The sequence below is a fragment of the Dreissena polymorpha genome, chromosome 12 (genome assembly GCF_020536995.1).
Source record: "Dreissena polymorpha isolate Duluth1 chromosome 12, UMN_Dpol_1.0, whole genome shotgun sequence".
Taxonomy (NCBI): Eukaryota; Metazoa; Mollusca; class Bivalvia; order Myida; family Dreissenidae; genus Dreissena; species Dreissena polymorpha.
In genome coordinates, this window is record NC_068366.1 from 360,261 (window position 1) to 384,620 (window position 24,360).

Below are 24,360 nucleotides of genomic sequence, written 5' to 3' on the forward strand. Positions count from 1 at the left end.
TCGATATTATTCATCCAATGAATGGCGTTAAAACACACGAAGTTCGATGGTTCTCGGCTCTTATGGTGGAGGGCCAACAACCAGTCGATTTGACAGCACCACTTCCTTTTTCCGTTTTGTTCAATAGCCAACATGGTAAATTTTCTATAGTTGCTTGAAATATCTCCTCAATCGTGTCACTATCATGAGTCGACAGTCAATGTAAACTAGTCACTTATATCATTGAATCATTTTGCTAATAACTTACATCGACATTTATGCTATTTGACACTTGTAAAGAATTGAAAAAAACATTTTAATTGCACTTGTATAAATTATGTTTTACACTCTCGTATGTTTTTGTAGGGTTACAGAGGCCGCAGAAAGCATATGAAGCGGTTAGCCGCTCCAAAGTCATGGATGCTGGATAAACTTGGAGGAATATTTGTAAGTTTTGAAGTGTTTTCCATAATTAAATTTGATTAAATAATTGTTAAGGTTCATGTTAAGTGCCAAAATGACCCCACATTGTGTAACATAACGCACACAAAACGCACATTTGGGGCATTGTTGGATTTATATAATGATCGAAATTTGTACCACATTTCATACAATCTTAAATAGGCAGCCATCTGGATCAACAAATCAATAGTCTCGGGTTATAATTACCGGGCACGAATATTGCTTACCGTATGTGTCAATATTCGGTAATTCCCGTATGTATTCGTTAAGTGTCCGTTGCATACGTCATATTTATGTTGCAGACACGTGACTTAACAAACGGCCAATCAGAATTGTACATGTAGACACGTGACGTTACACAGCCAATCAGAATTGTACACATAACAATTATCAAAGCTTTCGTTGTTTATATCTATATTTATGGACAGTCTTACTTAAACGGCCGGACATACAAGTCGCATTATTGCTGGCTTTCGCGGGATGGGCCCATTGCGGGCTTCGCATGTATCTTGTATTTGACAAACATTTTGGAAACGTTGTGTTGTGTTAATAAGCAGAAATAAAACGCAAAGAAATCAGAAATGAACTTTGTTGGTTACTGTGTCCTTTCCACGAACAATACGCAATTACGTGACACAGTACATTTTATGGAGCCGTGTACCATGGATACGACCGAAGTACGATCACAAGTGCGATCACGTGCCGAAAAAAATGAAAACATCACAACCACAACGCGACATGAATTCAGGTCAGTTGTTTAACACAATTATGGCAAACTTGGAGAGGGAATTTCAAAATTTATAAAGTAGAAAATTAAAGTAAAAGGCGTCATGACAACGAAATTTTTAAGAATTGTTTTAAAGAATTTAATGTAGTTAGATGTTAAAAATAATAGTGTTGATAATAATTTATGTACACCCAAATTTTACAAATATCAAAATCATGCCAATTTTGCATTTATCGGTACATTTTTATAAATAACGGTGAATTGAGAATAAAAAGAGATATTTGAGTTTTACATTATTTTTATGAGTTATAGAAATAATGAAATTAGAGGCGAACAAATCATTGAGAATATTTAAAGAATTTTATATAAATTGTGTATGATTATAATAAAGATTGTATACGAACGTGCGTTTTTTGCGCACAAATCCATTTTAAATTGGTGGTATTTTTTGTAAAGTTCCATTTAATTAAAACGTACAAGGAAATAATAATATCTTATATAGTTTTGTTTATTATTTTAATAAAGAAACTTTGGCGGTGATTTTATTTATTAATATAGTAGAAAAAACTCGGAGATGATACAAATATTCAAAGTATTTACCTAGTATTTTACATTGGCAGAATTAAGAATTTAGGAATTTAGATTATTTAAGACAGTTTTGTTTATTATTTTAATAAAGAAAATAAGGCGGGTTTTGTTTATAAGAATGATAAAGAAAATTAAAGAGGACGAATAGATAAAATTATTGGAAAATTTAAAAATAGTTTCAGAATTGTAAATGAAAGAAATAGGAAATAAGAACAGTAATGGTAATTGCGAATATGAATAGGGCAGACACTTAAAAAAAATATTATGTAAATATGTATATACGTCATTGTGTTGATTGCAAATATATGTAGGATATCGGTAATATTGAAGGTCTGGAGTAATTTTAAGTAAGAATTTAATGCGATCTGACGCGTATAGCGCAGTGAAAATATAACGATATGTACGCATTAAATTTCTAATATAATTGTGTAAGGGTTACAATTATATTTTATGAGCACGGCTGACTGATCAGCGTTCGGACATACCGAGCCCGAGGTTCTGATAACCTTAGCGTCCTCATGAGTAAGAGAATTTATCCCTGTGCCATCGAAGCAAATTACGCCATGGACAGAAGATGCGATGTCGCATAAGAATTATTTGAGTAGTTCGATTAGGCCAAAAAAAAAAAAAGTCTTGGTTCAGGGAACATGGCCAGAAAAATGTAGGAGGGTAGGTAGGTTTTTTCTTTTTCTTTTTTTTTTTTTTTTTTTTTTTACCAGTCGACTGATTTCAGGGTGAAAAAGGGTCAGTTAATGCACCCATGATTGTTTAAACACTGACCAAATGATTAATATTGCACATGTGGTATTTAGTCGTTGTATATTATTCAATATTCCTAGCTCTTTATGCACTTCTTCAGGGCTAGCGCTGGCCCAAAATTTCTTTTAGCCAACCATTTTTTCTTTGTCTGTCTGTGATAGTGTGACCTTCATATTCATAAGTGAACAAGCCATCTTTATCAGTCTCTGGTGTTTGGGGTGTGACCTTCAGAATTATTCTTCATGAGACCTGACCTAGTCTCCGACAGGTGCTCAAGAGTCTGAATAGTGGCTGTCAAAAGGAGGGTAACCTCAGAATAGCACAAGTCTTTCTTCTGGTACATTTTTTGATAAAATGGCAATGGGTTTGAGGGCATCGCACAGGAAGTGAGCAGTGTACATAAATTTGAATGTTGCTATTGGTTTGTACAGGCTAAGGGCGTCACAGTACATTGATTTTGATTCATTATCAAAGCGAAGCCAATTGTTGTCAAGTTTCCATGACTCTTTGAATGTTCTAGTGTTTTGTGTTTTAATTATTTTTTTTTGTTATGACTCTTTTTCGTCCAACAACGCTTTAAGGTTAAAGACGCCATGTTAGCGACTTTAGAGACAAAGTGGTTACTTCCATTTTTATAGTAGTGTAGATGAATGACTTCCTATGTGTTAAAAATTTGAAATGTTAATTAAAATTAAACCGCGCGTGTTTTTCACATTTTTATTTGATTAAAATACGCTGCTGTCAGTTAGCATAGTGTGCGAGTAAAACAAACAAATTAATTAATTATCATCTTTTCATTTCGATCGGAAATTGGCAGAAAGTTGTAACATCATCGACATAGAACTAATTATTTAATTATCACTTTTAAATTCAGATCAATAGACAGCTTGGAAATAATTAAAATATTGTCACGCTTCTTTTCATTTTTAATCTTTAATAATACGACATTTGCGACCGGCCGCTATTTTGTTTGCAGACGACAATATTAACTGTGTATTCAAAGTGCACAGTGTCTGCGCATGAATGACCGAATATTACTCCATAGCTCCACCCATTTTTACATTTCATTTAACAACGTCATTTCATGTGTAAGCGAGCTCAATGTTGATTGGCCAGCTAGCATGCGCACTTCAATAACAATAAGGTCAAGCGATGTCTCGTATACACGTGCAGACCGGTTATTGTTCACTGTTCAAATTGCGAACACTTTCATTGAAACAAAGAGAAAAATATAGAAAACCAATCCAGGTTTAATTGGTGGCTGTTTTCAATGAAATTTTACGAGATTTTAGCATTTTCGCCATCAGATTTTTTTCCTTGGACCAAAAAAATCGTTAGGGTCGGGGGCAAAAAATAGGGTCGGTCAGGTTCCCTGAACCAAGACTATTTTTTTTTTTGGCCTTAGGAGCAAAGACCTGAATAGTATACCGATACGTGTTCTTATATTATGAATGCATATATATAAAAGTCTGCCTTGTCATATTTGCGCATTTTTACAAGTGCACAGGTCAAACATGTCAATAAATCTATGCCCAACGGCAGAACTATAGTGATAAAGATGAGGTTTATGAAACCATGATATGAACAGGTACGTCTATCATTACCCATTACTCTAGGTCAATAAAGTGGCGCGCGCCTGTCAAAAATTTACTGGCTGCACGTGCGTAAAATGATTATACCTAAGGCGGTACACAAGTCATATTAAGTAAATGGCTTGTCAGATGTCCAACTGTCATGTACTTATCCGAAGTATATTTTGAGGAATTGACTTACATTTTTCGTTGTAAAGAATTTATTTTTTTGAATAAGATATCACAGTAAGTTGTCATGACGATATTTAACAATAACTAAGGGGATATTTATAAATGTTTGCCATGATTTTGAACAACTGATACTTGTATCACCACGACGCAGATAAAAATATCGAGATTTGAAGACAACGCCGAAGAAGAGCGACTTCTCGAGACAACGCCTTCCACAACGAATAGAAGAAACAAACAACATAATTAGAATGGAACATCACGGCGTTTACTCTCAAAGTGAATACCTGGTTCTATCGCTAAAAGAGGACCAACGCCAGAAGATTTCGAAGGACAACAAGTGACGCAACACTGGACACAATACTTGTGACGTTAAACACTATAGAGTAGATGCAGCCGTTCAACTGTTTGACGTGCGTAGATAACGCATTTGGAATGATACTTCCGAGGCCTAAGACATCAAGGAGAACACTGCTATAGTTAATACCTCGTGAGCAGTATGGCCAATAGAAGATCTTAATGTCCCGAGAGAAATGAAGACGCTGGGGCCATCAACAAAAGTACAAACGACAACGAAAACAACAACGATTAATACAACGGAAACGACAATCGACGACGCAAGTTAAACATTGGAAAGCAGAGCTGAATCAACAAACGCATTCCAATTGCCACGGGCGAATCCACAATCGGCTTATCTTCATGACGGCGGCAATGACTTCAATGAAACATCGTATTCGCAGCGAGCTACAACTTCAAGACAACATGGACGACACCAGATGTACAGGTGGCCAACGATCAACATATGATGTTCTACACAACATTTCGATTGACATTTAAATTGTATATCAATTACTAATGTTATTTATTTCAGCAGAGATGCTTGTCAAGGAAATTATATTGTTATCCGCATATTTTCCATCATTTGAGAGTGTTTATAGGAATGTAGTTTTTGTTATTTAATTAGTAATTCAATAGTAAAATTTTAAAAGATTTTTTTAAATCATAAAATATAAAAAAATCAAATTAAGGGGGAAAGTTGTGTAACATAACGCACACAAAACGCACATTTGGGGCATTGTTGGATTTATATAATGATCGAAATTTGTACCACATTTCATACAATCTTAAATAGGCAGCCATCTGGATCAACAAATCAATAGTCTCGGGTTATAATTACCGGGCACGAATATTGCTTACCGTATGTGTCAATATTCGGTAATTCCCGTATGTATTCGTTAAGTGTCCGTTGCATACGTCATATTTATGTTGCAGACACGTGACTTAACAAACGGCCAATCAGAATTGTACATGTAGACACGTGACGTTACACAGCCAATCAGAATTGTACACATAACAATTATCAAAGCTTTCGTTGTTTATATCTATATTTATGGACAGTCTTACTTAAACGGCCGGACATACAAGTCGCATTATTGCTGGCTTTCGCGGGATGGGCCCATTGCGGGCTTCGCATGTATCTTGTATTTGACAAACATTTTGGAAACGTTGTGTTGTGTTAATAAGCAGAAATAAAACGCAAAGAAATCAGAAATGAACTTTGTTGGTTACTGTGTCCTTTCCACGAACAATACGCAATTACGTGACAATTGAAATTTAAAAATAAAAAAATGATCAGTAATACTCAAAATAAATAAATGAAATTAACATATGGTTTAAATAATTATATATTATTTCTACATATGTATACATTTTCAAGAAAAAAAAATACAAATCTTAGTAAGAATGTCATTATTAGCAAAAATTATCCAATATATGGCAAATTCTCAAATCCATTAAAAAGAACACACATGAACCAAATAAAACCACCAACAGTATTGACCAGTTATATTTAAGGTACTACTACCATTGAATTGCGTCAATAAAGCTCCACAACGACACTATGCGAATTTCAAAATGAACATGTTTATACCATGAGTTGCTATTTATAGATTTTTGAAAAAGTCTAAGTTTCCAATTACATAGCATGCGATCAAGAGGAGTTATGATGTTATGAAATATATTTCATGAAACTATATCATTTTCCTATTATCTCCATAACAATGACGCTTACGTGAAATTCACTTATTCAATAGAATCTTGATACATTTAAGTCTCTTCCCTATTTAATTTCATCTGTCGTCCATCTTTGTAAGCAGTTTGTATTGATCCTCATTTGCGAATTTATTAGATATTGCTTACATATTATATTTATTTGATTAGATAACTTGAAAATACCTCATGAACAAATTATAAAAACTTAAGAACAAATGGATCGATAATATTTTTTAATTTGTCGAAATTGAAAAGATATATTTTTCGAATATACTTCCGGCAAATAATGGCTAGCTGAACAGGTAAACATGACAAGACAATAACAAATGCATTTTTTGATCGATGACAAGGTTTTTATAGAAAGGTAAATGTTCACTTGGTAAAATATGTACGTGTGCCCAACATTTGTATAAATCATTTTTCCGATCCCATAAATATAATGCCTAGATCGTTAATCAAAATATTGTTATGTCGACTTCCTTTAAACCGGATGTTTTATGCCCCACGTGTTTGACGAACGGGTATGGTGTTCGAGCAGTGACATAAACATGTTGTAATTTTTTTTAAGGTAGCAAATTAGTCGTCTCTCCGAGTCTTATATATTTCAAATTAACAATACACGTTTATGCCTTTTGGTAATATAGTTTATTTTTTGTATTTGTGTCATTTCGTGACTATAATGAGTACTGTATTGCGAGTAAATAAGTAAATTTGACAATAAAGGTTCACTGGAAAGTCCACCGTACTAAAAGTAGTTCCCAATTATTTTGTTAACTTTTGACATTCTTTGATGTTTTTCTTTTGGATATTTTAGGATTGTTGGTGTGTGTTGTGTGGACTTTTCATTTGTAGTACCTAACATTAAGTGTATACAATATTTTGACCAAAGGAATTTGTTCAATTTAACTCCGTTTGTTATTTTGATAATTTCATGCATGCGCTGTATATTTCTTCAAAAGCAACATTTTGCATAATATTTTTTTTATAATCATTTACTGATCTGTTCTACAAGTATTTACAAGCATATTGACATATAAATTGAATTATTTGCCATAATATTTATTGAACTATTCCTATGTGAAGAATAAGCCTTTTTACACTTTACATGAACCTTAAGAAATTAGTTCTGGGTTCCATCTGAAAGTGTCTTCGGCTGTCGCTCAAAATATTTTCAGACTTGGAGCGACTTAAAAGTTATGGGGAAATTGCAATTGCAAATTATACCAGTTAATTTTAGCAACCAAAATAACTTCACAACAGAGCTTTTGAATGCAGAAATAACTAGAAAAAAGCATCATAATTAAGGAACTTCTTGACAATCTGGATCTCCATTATCTGGTAGATCTGTTGATTCATAAGGACAGTGCTTGGTGTGCGCACATTGCATTACTTGATTTTTACAGTTTTAAAGGGAATCATTATGAAACTTGGTCGTATTCATTGTTTATTTAGCTTAATTTGAATCTGGGTCACAAGTGTCCCAAAACTAGTAGACGAGGTTATGTTGCCTGTTAAGTGCCAGGCTTTTCCGGCTCCATTTTGGGAATACGCCACACTGGAATTTTGTGTCGTTAAAACCCCCACCCCCATTTTGGGAAAAAAATTATTCGCGAAATTGGCTCAATTGGGAAAAATTATCGCATGTAAATAGTGTTTCTTATATTTCAAAGAAGCCGTTAGCTGGTAAATAACGACTATTTTGATAACTTATTATTAAAATTTTACAAAGTATTATGAACATGTGAGATAAGTGCAGGATTTTTAACCTGAATTTGGGGAAAAGGCCTGGCCTTTTTTTAGGTGAAAAAAATCGTGCGAAGCGCCGGATTTTGAGGAAAATAAGGGAAGTCTTAAATAATCATTAACATATTTTACAGTTTTTAAAACAAATTCAAGGCAACAGATAATTTAATTATGCAACACTTTCTATTTTCTACACCGGATCAGGTTAACTTATATATTTTAAGGTAAAAAAAAAAAAAATTTTTTTTTTTTTTTTTTTGGAATTGGGAATTTTTTTTTTCAATTGGGGAAAAAAACCCAGATTTGCATTGGGAATGGGGCCGAATTTCGGACCCGTGGCATAGGGCGGAAAAAGCCTGAGTGCAGTTTTTTTCCACTGGAAATTTGGCTTGGGCATTCTGAATTGGGGAAAATCCAATCATTTTACTTTTGTTAAATTCATTGTTGATTTCCTTAAACAAGTTTGTAAATTAAGAATAAAATTGTTTTTTACATTCTATTAACTAAGAATCACTGTTAAGAGCTTGATTAGGAGATGAACTGCATATTTTTTATTAATAGAATGAAATTTCGTCCAAAAATAAGACCATGCATGTGTCGCAGGGTTCAGTATAAGCAGAACTTATACTGCCTTGCTATATTAGCTAGTCTGATTTGGAACTGTGAGGTCCAGGCAGTGATATTTTTACAAATGTTCTCATCTGAGTCCTGGGACTCGATAACTTGCAAATCTATGAGTCCCCGAATTGAAAGAATGAGTCCAAATATTAACCAATATTATTTTTTGAGAAATTTTAATGCATTTTTGGGACTCACATAATTCAAAACTTTGCATCCCCAGAGGTTTTTGTGAGTCCATGACGCAGGACTCGCAGGTAAAAAAATCACTGGGTCCAGGGTTCAATCCTCAATGTGGTCTAGATTTATCTGGTTGGTTTACATTGGGCCCAACGTAAGAAAAATGCCCATGTGTGTCAAAGTCCTTAAGATGCTGTGGCAGCAGGTAATTTGTTGAAGAATTTCACAAATGGAGGGAATGTGTGTAGCAAGGTTTGGTATAAGCAGAACTTATAGTTCCTTGCTATATGAGCTCCCTTCTATAGTGACGCGGTTCATTCCCCAATGTTGTTGTGATTTTTCTGGCTGGGTTACACATGACCTAATGATTCAGACTGATGGATTAAAATGAATAATTTTATTTATGAAAATGAAAAATAATGAAATAAAAAGATTTAAGTTCAGTCTTTGTAATATCTGTTAACTGTATCTCTTGTTATATGTAACATTATGAAGAGCATTGAACAAGGAAGTTTTTATACCAGCTTTTTTCAAAATATGCATTCTCACCAATGAGTTTTTTATTAAGGCCCCAAAGCCTAGCACTGGACCCCACAAGTCAAGGGAATGCCTGCCCCTGACAGTGTTCCTGAAGAACAAACTCAAGTACGCACTCACAGGGGACGAGGTGAAGAAGATTGTGAAGCAGAGACTGATCAAGGTCGACAGCAAGGTGCGCACCGACACCAAGTACCCTGCTGGATTCATGGGTAGGCAGCATCCTCTACAGTTGTTGTTGGATGTTCTGTATGACATTGGTGTTTTAAGTAGAAGCATTGGCTGTTATACACCTCATTAATAATATATGTGAGTCTCTTAGTCATTAAAATTGGATATTTGTACAAACAAGCAGGAATTACTGTGTTAGGGTATATTAAGACACATATAAACCTCAACAGCTAAAATTGACACATGTTAGATTTAGACAAGGCATTTATAAGAATGTAGAGAGGCAACTTTTGGGTCATTAGTTGTCCTAACTTATAATAATGCTCACCATTGTTATGCCATTGTGATAATTGTCAGGCATGTATCGAAGCCAAGACTGCATTGGTTGTTGTTTTTGGTCAAAATGATGCCTATAATAACTTCCTCTGACGGTCGCTGCCTGCCATGTCTTGCTTGCAGCATCACCAACAGTCGATACAAACTTTGATCAGCGTTTTTGTTTTTCAAATGTGGGGCTGTTTTTTGGCCCCATTCCTAAAGCCAAAAAGTAAATTTTCCCAAATAACTGCCTTAACTTTCTGATGGAAGGTGTCCAAAAACAAAAAATGCAACATTTTGTAAATTTCCCTATGCAGCTCTACAAGTTTAATCTTGATAAATATAATTTTGAAAACGTGAATTGTCAATTTTAACAGTTTTTTAGCAAAAAAACCAATGCCAGTTTCCCAACACATGTCAAATGGTGCTATTTTGCCCAATCCATAGTGCTGAGCCCCCTTTTCCAAAATGGCAGAAAAATGTTGTTGATGGGGTATCTGTGAAGTTAAATCACTCTGGAAACCTAAATTCTGCTGTAAAGGGTGATTTAATACTGCCTGCAGTGAGTTGTCCGTTTCTTGTCGAGTACATGTATTTGACATGGTTGAACATGGTTGAAAGAGTTGAAAAAAAAATGGAAACAGAGGTTAGCATCTTGAAAATTTTCTACTTGCACATGATTCTACATTTATACAAAATGTTTAAATCCTCCAGGGACCGAAACTTAGCTCGCATACTCGCAAAATGCGAGCGAGATTTATGGATAGAGAGTTGAAAAATATAAAGCTTGCAATTTTCTGCGAGTAGAAATTTCAGATTACTCGAACCTGTTTTTCCATAAATCCTATTGAGAGATAATTACTTTCTATACTCACGACTCCCATTTTCAAGATCAAAATCTTGCTTAAATTAAACGATTAAAGTGTTAAAAATTGCATTAACACATTCGGCCACCATTGTTGTTGTTGTTGTAAGATTCAAGGGAAGCTACTCTGGTAAGAAACTTAAAGCTCCAATTTTAAAAATTTTAAAAGGTTGCAGTTTGCCTTTAAAATGGCAACTGGAGTTAAAGCTTGTTTTCAACAATTTGGAGTTTCAAGTCACAATTGCTGAATATTTAATGTGTGTCCATGCCTATAATTATTGAGATAACTGTTTTGTACCAGCAATGATACACTACGCGACCAGGGGTTGAAGAATCCACTCGACTGCTCGCATATGCGAGTGAAGTTGATGGTCGGGCGATTAAAATTTGTTGAATACTCGACCGACCGGGCAAGTGCTGTTTTTCAAGTTGAAAAATATAAATTCAGTTCCAGAACTCCTTCCACATCGATACAAATTGCGAACAATTTTTCAAACGAACAAAAAATACGTTTAGTACACAAAGAAACTGCACTTTCGTTTTGACAATGAATAATGACGTCAAGGGCACAGTAAAAATAATTCTCGAAATCGGCTGCGCTCTTCGTCGTTGTCAGTGCTCTTAGCTAATCGATTAAAAGTGAATAAAACTGTTAAATAAATTGGTCATTCCGTGAATTTTAATGTAAATATCAATACAACAATAAAACATCACTGGTAAATTATAATGCTTCTTATATTTAATTAAAAATAAACAGAAAAAATAATTATTAATAAACAGAATAATTCCGAATTTCGTGATCAGCAGCCTTAGGCAAAATTTACCGTATTGTAACCGTTTGTCAATCAAGTGTGTCTTTCAGTAAAAGTTCGTCTGAAATATTAAAATGGAAAAGGGTTCTATTTTAAAATATCTGCAAGTTGGTGGCGACAGGGAACAAAAAGAATTAGAAAGGTCATCAAAACGAGAAGCGGAAAGAATTGAGAAAAGGAAAGAGGTGCAGAAAACGTAAGGAAAGCAAATAATCTAATCCATCAGATAATGTAGTTAATTTGTTTGCAGTTTAGTGTCACTATGTTAAGTAGGTTTAAAAGGTTCTGGTAGATCATAACTATAAATATAGATATCTATATTTTAATGCAGGGCGAGTAGATTAAATTGAAGGGCGAGTGGATTGTCAGGCCTGCTCGCCCTGCAGGGCGAGTGGCTCTGGAAAAATTCTTCAAACCTGGCGACCCGTGATTGTTGCCCAATTCACGGAGTCAAGGCGGACAGTTTGCTATTTGAGTGGAAAATCACCGCAATTTCACGTGATTCGTTACTCCGCCGTCGTGCGAGAGCAAGATAATCTCCGCGCTGATTCCCCTCAATTTTAAGGTGACTCGCCGTGATCGCAGTAGATATCGGTGACATGGATGATTCGCCAATTCATGCATATAACCCGAATCGTATCGATAACTGTATACATAACGCTTTTCTAATGTTCACAATTATCAAATAATCCAACATAAGTACAACATCACTTACAAAAAAAATAATCTTAAACATTTATGTTGGTAAATATGTTTGAGAATTTCATTAACACAACCATATGACGACGCCATTTTTCAGAAGTGTAAAGAGTACAGTGCATAATGTGGAACACGGCTTTCATTGGACGAGCGTATTTAAATTTAGATTGAATGCAATACGATCTTACAAAAAAAACGTTTTATTGCGTCATACGCCTTCATGTAAAAAAACGTTTTCCTCCTGGAAATTGTGCTATTAATGCATAATATTATCAAAACATTTTATCGACACGTAAAGCGTTGTAACAAATTAATATACAATTCAAAACAAAAAGAACACACTTCCGATGTTTTAATGTTAACACGACGTTTACAAATGCTTCCAATATAGTCATCATGTATATTTCCCGACAAAAGAGCGTGAATATTATGCGGCAATGTACAATGATTTTTTATACAAACTGCGTATCACAGAGAACATTGAATTCTGTTGATTTCGGTTAAATGTTTCTTTGGTATTTTTAAAACAATTATATTGCCAACAATTTGATATTTCTTTTAAAGTCATTTCAAATCAAACACGCCGTATCTGTATCGACACTGATAGAAGTAAAACATAATACCTTGACTTGTATAGTTTTTTTGTTGTGAGAGACCATCTGAGTAAACGCCGAAAAATATATGCAAACTGTTTTTTTTTGTCAATGCCCTTTGTCCATTATCGCGCTTAATTGGCAGCGCCATCCTGTTGTTTCTGTGATTGTCACATCTTTTCACAGTTTGAACACTTACAAAGAGTGCCAATTAGACACTAGAACAAACACTATCACCCGCTGGACAGTACACAATAAATAATCAAATGTTGAGTTTTTTTTTGTTTTGGGCGTGAAAACCCAGAGAAATGCATGTACATTATACATCATCATCAAATTGATTGAACTCTGCGAAAGCTAAGTGCTACGTTGATATACTCATTTTTTTTTTCAGCAAAACAAACACAATGTTTAATGGCTTTTATATATAGGCAATGATGTAATAACAACATATTATATAACACGATGTCATAATAACATATACTTAAAAATAGAACACTAATGTATTTCAGATTTCCAGCTTATCAAGCATGGTGAATGTATGTACAACGCTCGGAAAGTAACGCGAGTAACACGAGTTATTGGCATTGGAGCCTGAAACAGAAAATAAATTAAGTATAGCATAATTTAGTCCAAATAATAAGACGTAATCTACCGATTACATTTAACCTTTAAATGAAAGTGTTACTTAAACAATTTTCTGTGTCTTAAGGCGCGAATATTTTGCTAAACACTGTTAACAAAAGGGCTACACGTTATAATTCTTAATGAAATGCAAAAATAAATATTAACATAATTATAACATCAATAAACACACACAGTAAAATCAAAGTTTAAATGGAAAACTTATATCATATTTCTCGTAAATTACCAAATTATTAGTTTCGTCTAAATCAAATACCATGTATAGAGAAACAAGGTAAAATGACGAAACACTATGCAACTTTCAATTTATACAGTGCTACGCTACATGTATATGGCAACAATATGGAATTTGAACAGTGGTAGTGTATTCGGGCCTGGAATATAATGGATTGTAAGTTTTAATAAACATTCTGCTAATGCAATTAGTTAAATAATGTTTACATGTTATGTTCAATAATTATTGCATGATCATTCTGCGCTGTTATGTTAATTTGAAGCCGTTAAAGCTTCCGACATTACTTCACCAAGTTCATGTCGGAATGGGAGAATTTTAGCTAATACGCCAATTGTATACAACAACAACAAAAGCTTTATTATTGCAATGTAAAATGTAAGTGTATACATATATGTTACATGTACATGTAATGTAGTGTAACCCTCAACGTAAATCGCTTAAAAAGGTGAACCACGGCGGTTCGCGCTGATTGCGTAACAGCGAGATACATCGCGCGACGGTCACCCTGGAGTCGCCGAGACATCACCCAAATTTTCCTGTCGCTCGGAATCACCGCTATTTGTCACGTTGCATGGATTGCGGTGATGCGAGAATCGCGACAAAAATCACGGGTCGTGTAGTGTACTGCTTTTTTAAGTAGCCAACATATAATGCACAATTTTAAGCAATATGATACAAGAAATGTATTATTTTAAATAAAAAAATATATAAAAATCCCAAATTGTGAGTAAGTTTTTCATTTTGCAAGTGAAAAAAAATCAACTTGCAGAAAAACTGCAAGTGCCTTTATAGGTTAAATTCGGTCCCTGTCCTCCCGAGCCATTCATATAGTTAGAATTATTAAATAATCATGTCAGGCATGTATCGAAGCCAAGACTGCATTGGTTGTGTTCTTGGTCAAAATGATGCCTATAATAACTTCCTCTGACGGTCGCTGCCTGCCATGTCTTGCTTGCAGCATCACCAACAGTCGATATAGACTTTGATCAGTGTCTGGGAAGATATACAATGTTCTGCCGTGGATGCGCCCTTGCGTCATTGGCGCAAAAATAAAAGATTTGTCCCCACCCGTTTCCCGTATATGGGTCCGCGGGCACACAGGAATTAGGAATAAAAACAAATCAATTCAATTTGTAAGTCGGTAAAGTAATCGAGTGAATGTGTAACTAGAACGAATTATTTCATTGGACGTGACATCATGCAGCCAATGGTTAATTTACTTTAATAACACTTTATTGCAATGGTAAGTTGAGATTATAACAACCAATCAGCTGATATCAAGGAAATTTTCACACCTATCAAAATGGCGGAAAGTGACCGGCCAAAGAAAACAATCCATTTTAGTTTTTTTTCCTCCGGCAAGTAAAATAAGAAAATATGACGATAATAATAACAACACCCCAACAGAGTCTTCCCAAGTCCCAACATCGTTTAGCAATGACAAAAAAGTCTGCCCCTAAATGTACATTCCAAGCAAATTGTCTTAGAGAAAATTGTCTTGGTCACTGTTTGACAACAACAAAATGACATGCAGTTTGTGCATAAAGCACAAAAAGAAAACGCCTTTACTATCGGTAATTCTAATTATCGAACCATTAAGTACTTTGACACGCAATGCTGAGTCCAATGACCATAAATCTGTTCAAAGTTTTGTAAATATGTTGACAATTGTTTGACAGTTTAAAAAAGTTTTAAAATGTTCAAGTTTGAATTAGAATGTTGCATCCTGTGGACTGGCTGTAAGAAGAAATCAAGCAAATTTAAGAGTGCAAGTAAAAGGTTATTAGTGTCTGAAAATTTAATTCTGCTACAAATATATTTCTGTGTCCCCAGATTTTTCCTTTTTGTCCCCACTTTTTTAAGCCTAAAGGGTCCCTGTCCCTAACAGTACAGATTCACGGCAGAACACTGATATATCACTCTGGAAACTTCCAAGGCCTAAATTCTGTTGTTTGGGATGATCTCTTAATTCCTGAAACTGGCTCAGGAGGATTTTTACCCTTTGTAATGTTGAATCATGTGCTTGTTAAATAGTTACAAATACGTGAATTAATCTCTGTTTCTAACAAGATATAGATCATGAGCTTTTATCTTCATGCTTTGAATAAAACACAAGTAAGCTGCTGGAAACTCTTTGCCCTGTCAAATTACAAACCTGCCCCGGCAAAAAAAAGTCTACTTGCTCTTGGGGAACAGGAAACCACTTACTTCTATTATAAGAAAACTCCTTTGTTCAAGGCCGGTTACTTTGTAAAAATATGGCTTGCAGATTTTGCTGTATCTGAAGTTCTATTCATTTTCAGATTAACAATCAAATTGATTGTATAAAATGGTGAGAAAGTATAGTAAATTTTTTTTGGAACTTCAACCTGAGATTGATAATTTGACAATGATTTTTATACGCCCGTCTATGACGGGACGTATTATGGTATACCCCGCGTCTGTCCGTCCGTCCGTCCGTCTGTCCGTCCGTCCGTCTGTCCGTCCGTCCGTCCGTCTGTTAATGTCGTACGCTACGTCAAATATCCTTTGACAGATTTTCTTCAAATTTTAACACAATCTTAATATTGATAAACCCTGATCCCCTTTCGTTTTTGACGGAATTCTGAATTGTCGTTCCAGAGTTATGGGACTTTGTTCGTCAAAATTTCGTGATTTCATTGAATGTCCTACTGTAGCTCAAATATCCTTCGATGGATTTTTTTCAAATTTCAACACAATCTTAATATTGATAAACTCTGATCCCCTTTCGTTTTTGACGGAATTCTGAATTGTCGTTCCAGAGTTATGGGACTTTGTTCGTCAAAATTTCGTGATTTCATTGAATGTCCTACCGTAGCCGTCCGTCCGTCCGTCTGTTAATGTCGTACGCTACGTCAGATATCCTTTGACAGATTTTCTTCAAATTTTAACACAATCTTAATATTGATAAACCCTGATCCCCTTTCGTTTTTGACGGAATTCTGAATTGTCGTTCCAGAGTTATGGGACTTTGTTCGTCAAAATTTCGTGATTTCATTGAATGTCCTACTGTAGCTCAAATATCCTTCGATGGATTTTTTTTTTTTTTTTTTTTAGTATCCCTGAAAAATTGAACAAGGTGAGCTTTTTTCTATTCCGATTGTACACTACCACTTACCCATCTACATTTCTCTTTTATTATTGGTCAAAATATCTATAACAGGTTTACTTCAACTCCATATCCTCTAAAGAAATGCATACATATACTCAAAAAAAGATATGGTATGAATGTCAAGGAGACGGCGCTCCATGCTCATGTACTTATAAAATAAACCATGTATTCAAATACAAATAAACTGAAGTAAAAAAATGATTCAAAGGGTTATTTATTACCTTACTACTTCATTGGCGAACGACGGGCGTATCATGCGCTCATGGCGCAGCTCCTCAGTTATTTAAGAATTACAACCCAGACATTTTCTGATAATATTGCATATGCTATAATTGTGCACTGTTTGTTGTTGGGTTGTTGTGTTTTGGGGGGAATCTTGAGGCAGAAATTCAGACCCATTCCTGATCCCAGGACAAATATTTTTGCTAAATAAAGGTTTCCAAAACAAAAATAATAAAAAATGCAGTATTTTTATATTTCCCTATCCAGCTCTTTAAGTTGAACCTTGGTTAATATAATATTGAACATACTTTTGTTCTCAATATTAAACCATTTTGTAGCACACAAACATTTGCCCCAATTTTAGTCTAAACAACTGTCAGTAATTTTCCCGAATCCTTAGGGCCAGGGCCCCATTCCCAAGATGTGGAGAGAAAAAGACTCTGCATGTGGTTTTTGCTTTCAGACGTGATTACCATTGAGAAGACTAATGAGAACTTCCGTCTCCTATACGACGTCAAGGGCAGGTTTGTGGTTCACAGGATCAAGCCTGAGGAGGCCAAGGTAGATAACTCTTGGCATCTTTGCTCTGTGAAAAGAGGGTTTAATGAATGTGTGTAAACTGTAAAGCGATTTACTTAGGTTCAACTTATAGAGCATGATCAGACATAAACTTAAAGTTGAGACTTATTTAAAAGAAAAAAAAATGTCGGAAACCATCAATGTTAGGTCCTATCTGGGGAAAAGTTATACTTTTTTCCTTTGGGAGTGGGTCATTCTACACGCTCCAAATTTAAACAATAAGCCCACTGAATATGTATTTGTGATATCCTGAGCAAGTTGATTGTGTTTTCAAGTACAAGCTGTGCAAGGTGCGCAAGAGGCTGGTTGCCCCCAAGGGTGTGCCAATGATCACCACAAGTGATGGGCGCACAATCCGCTACCCCGACCCCAACATCAAGGTCTTCGACACTGTCATGGTGGACACCAGCTCCGGGAAGGTCAAGGACTTTATCAAGTTTGACAGTGGTGTGTATGCGAGTCTATTATGAACACATATGCCTCGTTCTGGAAAAACTGTGTTCAATGCGTGTGCGTAGTGTCGTCCAAGATAAGGCTGTACATTCCCTGCAAGCACTTTTTGCCTGGATTTTGAAAAAGAAAAGGCTTCCCGAAAAGAAAAATGCCATATAAGCAGAAAGTGTTATCTCTGGTACGCGTGTGCAGACTGCACAGCCTTATTTTGGGTGAGCACAATATTCCCATGAGGCTCAAATAAACTACCATCTTTGACTGTATGTAGCATATTTGTTCTTGTCTGTCGAGAAGTCCTTACCTGGTTTGGACTGTAATTTCATCATATATAAGGCATTATTGAAATAACTTTCCACAAAAGATCACCATATTGAGTATTACGCTGGATACACTAATCAGATTTACATTTGTTTTAATTCAAATAAAAAAGTAGATAATCTATAACAAAAAAGGAAAGATTAATGGTGTGTCTTTGAAAGAGCAATTATTGATCATTTCTTAATTATTACTGAAAGTGAAAGAACATGGTTTTACAATTAATATTTAAACTAACTTGCTACATCCTTTTTAACCAGGTTTTCCGAAGGAAAAAACTGGTTATTAGATTGGCGAATGCGGGCGGGCTGGCTGGCTGGCGGGCTGGCTGGCGGGCTGGCGGAATAAGCTTGTCCGGGCCATAACTATGTCGTTCATTGTCAGATTTTAAAATCATTTGGCACATTTGTTCACCATCATTGGACGGTGTGTCGCGCGAAATAATTACGTCGATATCTCCAAGGTCAAGGTCACACTTTGAGTTCAAAGGTCAAAAATGGCCATAAATGAGCTTGTCCGAGCCATAACTATGTCGTTCATCGTCAGATTTTAAAATCATTTGGCACATTTGTTCACCATCATTGGACGGTGTGTCGCGCGAAATAATTACGTCGATATCTCCAAGGTCAAGGTCACACTTTGAGTTCAAAGGTCAAAAATGGCCATAAATGAGCTTGTCCTGGCCATAACTATGTCATTCATTGTGAGATTTTAAAATCATTTGGCACATTTGTTCACCATCATGGGACGGTGTGTCCCACGAAAGAATCACGTCAATATCTCCAATGTCAAGGTCGCCACGACTAAAAATAGATTTAAAAAAAAAAAACTTACAAAGGGGGTTAATTTTTTTTGGTCATTTCAAAAGTTCAGTTTGAGTTTTCTCCCTTTATCAGATTTTTTTTTTACAATGAAAACCTGGTTTTGTGACAATTTTGTCCCTTGTTTGCACCTTAAACCATAGCTGTGAGGATATGGCCTGAACAGTACTGTAGGGAACATTCTACGTAAGGAAAAAGTTGCTTGAAACTTTAACAACCAGTTAAGATATTGGAAGTCTTTTGTATCAAGTTTTTTAAGATAATTTAGGGTAAAAATGTGTACTTTGTTTTCATTGTGAACAAATAGTTTACATTAATATGCATATTTTTGATAAGCATCTTCATTACAACATTGTTTTTATTTATGTCTAAATTTAGCAGGTTATTATCATAAATGGCTGTCAAGGTTTTAAGTAATTAACCACAAGCTGAGTACTAGTATATTGTGCGTTTGTGCAGGTAACCTTTGCATGATCACTGGAGGCCACAACTTGGGGCGTGTTGGTATCATCCAGCACAGGGACAGACACCCGGGCTCTTTTGACATAGTCCACGTCAAGGACGCTGTGGGACACACCTTCGCCACCAGGTGAGCGGTACTCCCATCAGGGTGTTTGACTAGCATTTGCGTGAGGTGTCGTCCCAGATTAGCCTGTGCATTCCACACAGATACATCTGGGATATCACTACCTACATGCATTAAGCCATATTTACCCAGAGCGCAGCTCATGTAATAACATGTTTAAAATAGTCTCGATGTAAATATGTTATCTATCTTCAGATTTTCATTATTTATTAGTAAGTAATCGGCCTAAATTGCCTGGACTGTTTCAGTAGAATACTGATTATTAAGATGGTAAACTTTTGCTAAAAGAGAAAAAACTATTTCTTTAGTCATTTGATACTTAACTTTTTATACCCCGGTAGGGTGGCATATAGCAGTTGAACTGTCTGTCAGTCTGTGCGTTTGTCCGAAAACTTTAACATTGTTCATAACTTTTGCAATAAAGTCTGAAGATAGCAACTTCATATTTGGCATGTATGCGTATCTCATAATGCTGCATATTTGGTGTGGTGAAAGGTCAAGGTCATGGTCATCCTTTAAGGTCAAAAGTCATAAAATACAATTCAAGGGAAGTTATAAGCTTTAAATGCAAGATAATTTCTAAACCTGCCAAATGATATATTGAAACTTTATTTCAAAGCAGCCCAATATGGGGCATTGTGTTTCTGACAAACACATCTTTTTGTTGCAGCCCGTTTTTAATTTAAAAACTGGACGTATTATAGTTTTACCCTTGGTGGGCGGCGTCCACAGCAGTGTCCGCTCTCTAATTCAAATAGTTTTCATCCGATCTTCACCAAACTTGGTCAGAAGTTGTGTCTAGACAATATCTAGATCAAGTTCTAATATGGGTCATGCCGGGTCAAAAACTAGGTCACAGGGTCACTTAGTGCATTTAAAGGATTAAGCATGGTGTCCGCTCTCTATTTGAAGTAGTTTTCACGTGATCTTCACCTAATTTGGTCAAATATGGGTCATGCCTGGTCAAAAACTAGGTCACGAGGTTACTTAGTGCATTTCAAGCACATAGCATGGTGTCCGCTCTCTAATTGAAGTTGTTTTTATCTGATCTTCACCTAATTTGGTCAGAAGTTAAGTCTAGATGATATGTTGGTCAAGTTCGAATATGGGTCATGCCGGGTGAAAAACGAGGTCAAATAGTGCATTTTAAGCATGTAGCATAGTGTCCGCTCTCTAATTGATGTAGTTTTCATCTGATCTTCACCAAATTTAGTCAGATGTTACATATAAATGAAATCTAGGTCAAGTTCAAATATGGGTCATGCCGGGTCAATAACTAAGTCTCGAGGTCACATAGTACATTTCAAGCATTGTGCATGGTGTCCAAAACCTTCGAACGGGCGTATCTTGTAACAGTTTGGCACTCATGTTTATATTAGTTTACCTTAGATGTTATGAAAATCTTTAAATGCATCTATCGAAGCCAGGTACTGGTAATGAGCCAGTCTTGGTCAAAAGGATGCAAAAAGAAATGTCGTTCGACGGTCGCTGATTGTTTCTGTAAACTTTCAGCATCACCAACTTACGCAACAATGTTGTAGATTGATGGACAAAGTCTCACAAGTATGTTGTCCAATAGCCCTGTGACGTGTTATTGGAATTGTCGACAAGAACTGGCTGTATAACCACATCCCTTAGGAATTCATTTTAATTGTTAGGATTTTACTGTACTGTTAAAAAAAATCAAGAACATGAGTTATAAACCAGGTTTTCAACACAGTTGTAATTCTGGGTATATTGTGGACGGCATCAAATGGACGATCACCAGTCTAGAACTTTTCTTGTCATTGATTGATCATCAGGGCTTTGGATAGAGCAAGCTTAAATGGAGACTTGGCTTGAGATTGTATTTTGGGTGTGTCAGGGCACAGTTACTGTTACTAAAAGTAAACAAACAGTTTCCTTTTATTAATTTAAGTTTGAATGGAGGTAATGCTCTGAAATTATATGTGTGTAGGTTGTAGAAGACTTCACATTTTAATTGGAGATTTTTTGCGGAAGCAAAAGAACAGTTTCTTTTTTGGGTTAATTAAGAGTTATGCTTTTAAACATTTTTTTCAAACACCTTTTATTTTATAGAATCTTGGAAAGCATCTATCGAAGCCAGGTACTGGTAATAAGCCAGTCTTGGTCAAAATGATGCAATAAGAAATATTGTTCGACGGTCGCTGCTTGTTTCTGTAAACTTTCAGCATCACCAACTAACGTAACAATATTGTAAAATTAAGAACAAAGACTCACAAGTATGTTTTCTAATTACATTGTCACATGACCTTGCAGTTGTCAATATAAGAAATGGCTCTTTAACCTTATCCCGTAGGAAAACCATTATGAGTATTAGATTTGTAATCGGTGCTGTTGAAGTATTTTTAGTAATGTTACTAATTAATCGAGTTTTCAGCCCAGTTGAATTTCTGTGTATTAGATTAGGTGTGTTAGTGTTAACGGCATCAATAAGGTGGTATCTATTCAAGACTTTTTGTTTTCAAACGTGCATTAAACCCATTTTCATATTCATAACTAGTTACATCAGATGATGTAAATGGACAACTTATATCCCAGTGATCAGGGGGCAAATGTCAAAGTCGATTGAAGAAGAGTCTAGTTACGTAATCAGACTATAAACACATTTATTTGCATGATCACATGGCTGTGTTGTTGTTGTTGCAGGTTGCCGTACGTGTTTGTCATTGGCAAGGGCAGCAAGCCGTGGGTGTCCCTGCCACGTGGCAAGGGAGTGAAGCTGTCCATCGCAGAGGAGAGGGACCGTAGGCTGGCCGTCAAGACAGCGTGATCACATGTAGACTGTTCACTTCACTAATAAACCCGTTGAAAGAGAACAGTGTTGATTTTTCCACCAATATGGGAATGGGGCAGGTGTCCTTTCGATTGGGTTTGCTTGGACTAAAATGAGATTTTTTGGAGTAATTTTAGAAATTGAAATCAGTGAGGACACATAGACAGCACAGGCTGGTTTTCAGGACACAGTGATCACACATAGGCTGTTCAGTTCACTAACAATTATAGGCTGTTCAGTTCACTCACAAACCCATTGAGAGAGAACTAAGGTCTCCATGTTATTGGCTGGGCCTAGTTGCTCAAAAAGGCCAGTTATGCTAAGAGCTGTTAATTTTTAGCTTGGCGTTTTCAGAGAAAACACGAGGTATAGTCATAGCCAGCTTGTCGTGTCGTCTTACGTCCGCAGCGTGCTAAAAGCTTAACATTGGCTCTAAAATCAAAGTGCTTCAACTTTGAAACTTCATATATAGATGCACCTTGATGAGTTCTACACGCCACACCTATTTTGGGGTCACTTGGTCAAAGGTCAAGGTCACTGTGACCTTCAAAAAAAAATTAATCTGACAAGCTTTCACTTATTCAAAACTGCACTGGTAGCCAAGCGTGGCACCCTTTATGCAGTGCTCTTGTTAGGTCAAGTTATTTTAGTGAATGAATTGTTAACCATTAAATGTATGTATGGGTTATTTAAAAAATAATAGTTTGCTCTTATAATTAGCATCTGCTTGATGATAATATTGCTTTTAAAATTAATCATTTTTATGACCCCCACTATAGTAGTGGGGGACATATTGATTTTGCCCTGTTTGTTGGTCTGTCTGTTTGCGCCAACTTTAACATTTTGCAATAACTCGCTATATTGAAGATAGCAACTTCATATTTGGCATGCATGTGTATCTCATGAAGCTGCACATTTTGAGTGGTGAAAGGTCAAGGTCATCCTTCAAGGTCAGAGGTCAAATATATGTGGCCAAAATCACTCATTTTATGAATACTTTTGCAATATTGAAGATAGCAACTTGATATTTAGCATGCATGTTTATCTCATGGAGCTGCACATTTTGAGTGGTGAAAGGTCAAGGTCAGAGGTCAAATATATGTGGCCCAAATCGCTTATTTTATTAATACTTATGCAATATTGAAGATAGAAACTTGATATTTGGCATGCATGTGTATCTCATGGAGCTGCACATTTTGAGTGGTGAAAGGTCAAGGTCATCCTTCACAAGGTCAAGGTCATCATACAAGGTCAAACATCATATAGGGGGACGTTGTGTTTCACAAACACATCTTGTTTGCTCTGAAGTTAACATACTGTTACCCTAACGAGTCCTTAGTTTTGAGCAACCGGGCACTTGAGGGACATCTGTGTGGGTGTGAAAGATGATGTATGACGGAAACAATTTCCCTTATTCTACCTTGTATATTTAATGGTTCTTCCTACAGAGTCCTCAGGGGTAACTATATGTTCCTGTAGTGGCTATGATTCGTGAGGCCATATTTATGACTCGTTCTTGATGACATGTGGTCCTCGTTTTGATCTTTACGATGTTTAGACAGATACCAAATCTAGTTCTGGTGTATCAACAGAGCGAATCTAAGAAAAGCCATTAACACTTTTAGTGACATTTATGATATAATCATGATGAATTATGTCTGGACAGTATCATCGCAGAGTTCAAAGAACTTTTAAACTGTATAGGCTATAT

General features: G+C 35.7%; 1 protein-coding gene and 1 non-coding gene across 2 annotated transcripts; both read left to right on the forward strand.

Moving 5' to 3' along the window:
* The first annotated feature begins 54 nt into the window (after positions 1-54).
* LOC127853487 (40S ribosomal protein S4-like) lies at positions 55-22,692 on the forward strand. The gene is made up of 7 exons (XM_052388046.1): positions 55-135; positions 346-426; positions 9,437-9,617; positions 17,562-17,659; positions 17,953-18,124; positions 19,726-19,855; positions 22,523-22,692. The coding sequence occupies exons 1-7, from the start codon at positions 133-135 to the stop codon at positions 22,644-22,646; spliced, it is 789 nt and encodes a 262-aa protein (XP_052244006.1). The 5' UTR covers positions 55-132; the 3' UTR covers positions 22,647-22,692.
* LOC127854327 (small nucleolar RNA SNORA16B/SNORA16A family) lies at positions 9,930-10,058 on the forward strand. The gene has a single exon (XR_008037036.1). It is a non-coding gene; the product is annotated as a small nucleolar RNA SNORA16B/SNORA16A family (small nucleolar RNA).
* Positions 22,693-24,360: the final 1,668 nt, after the last annotated feature.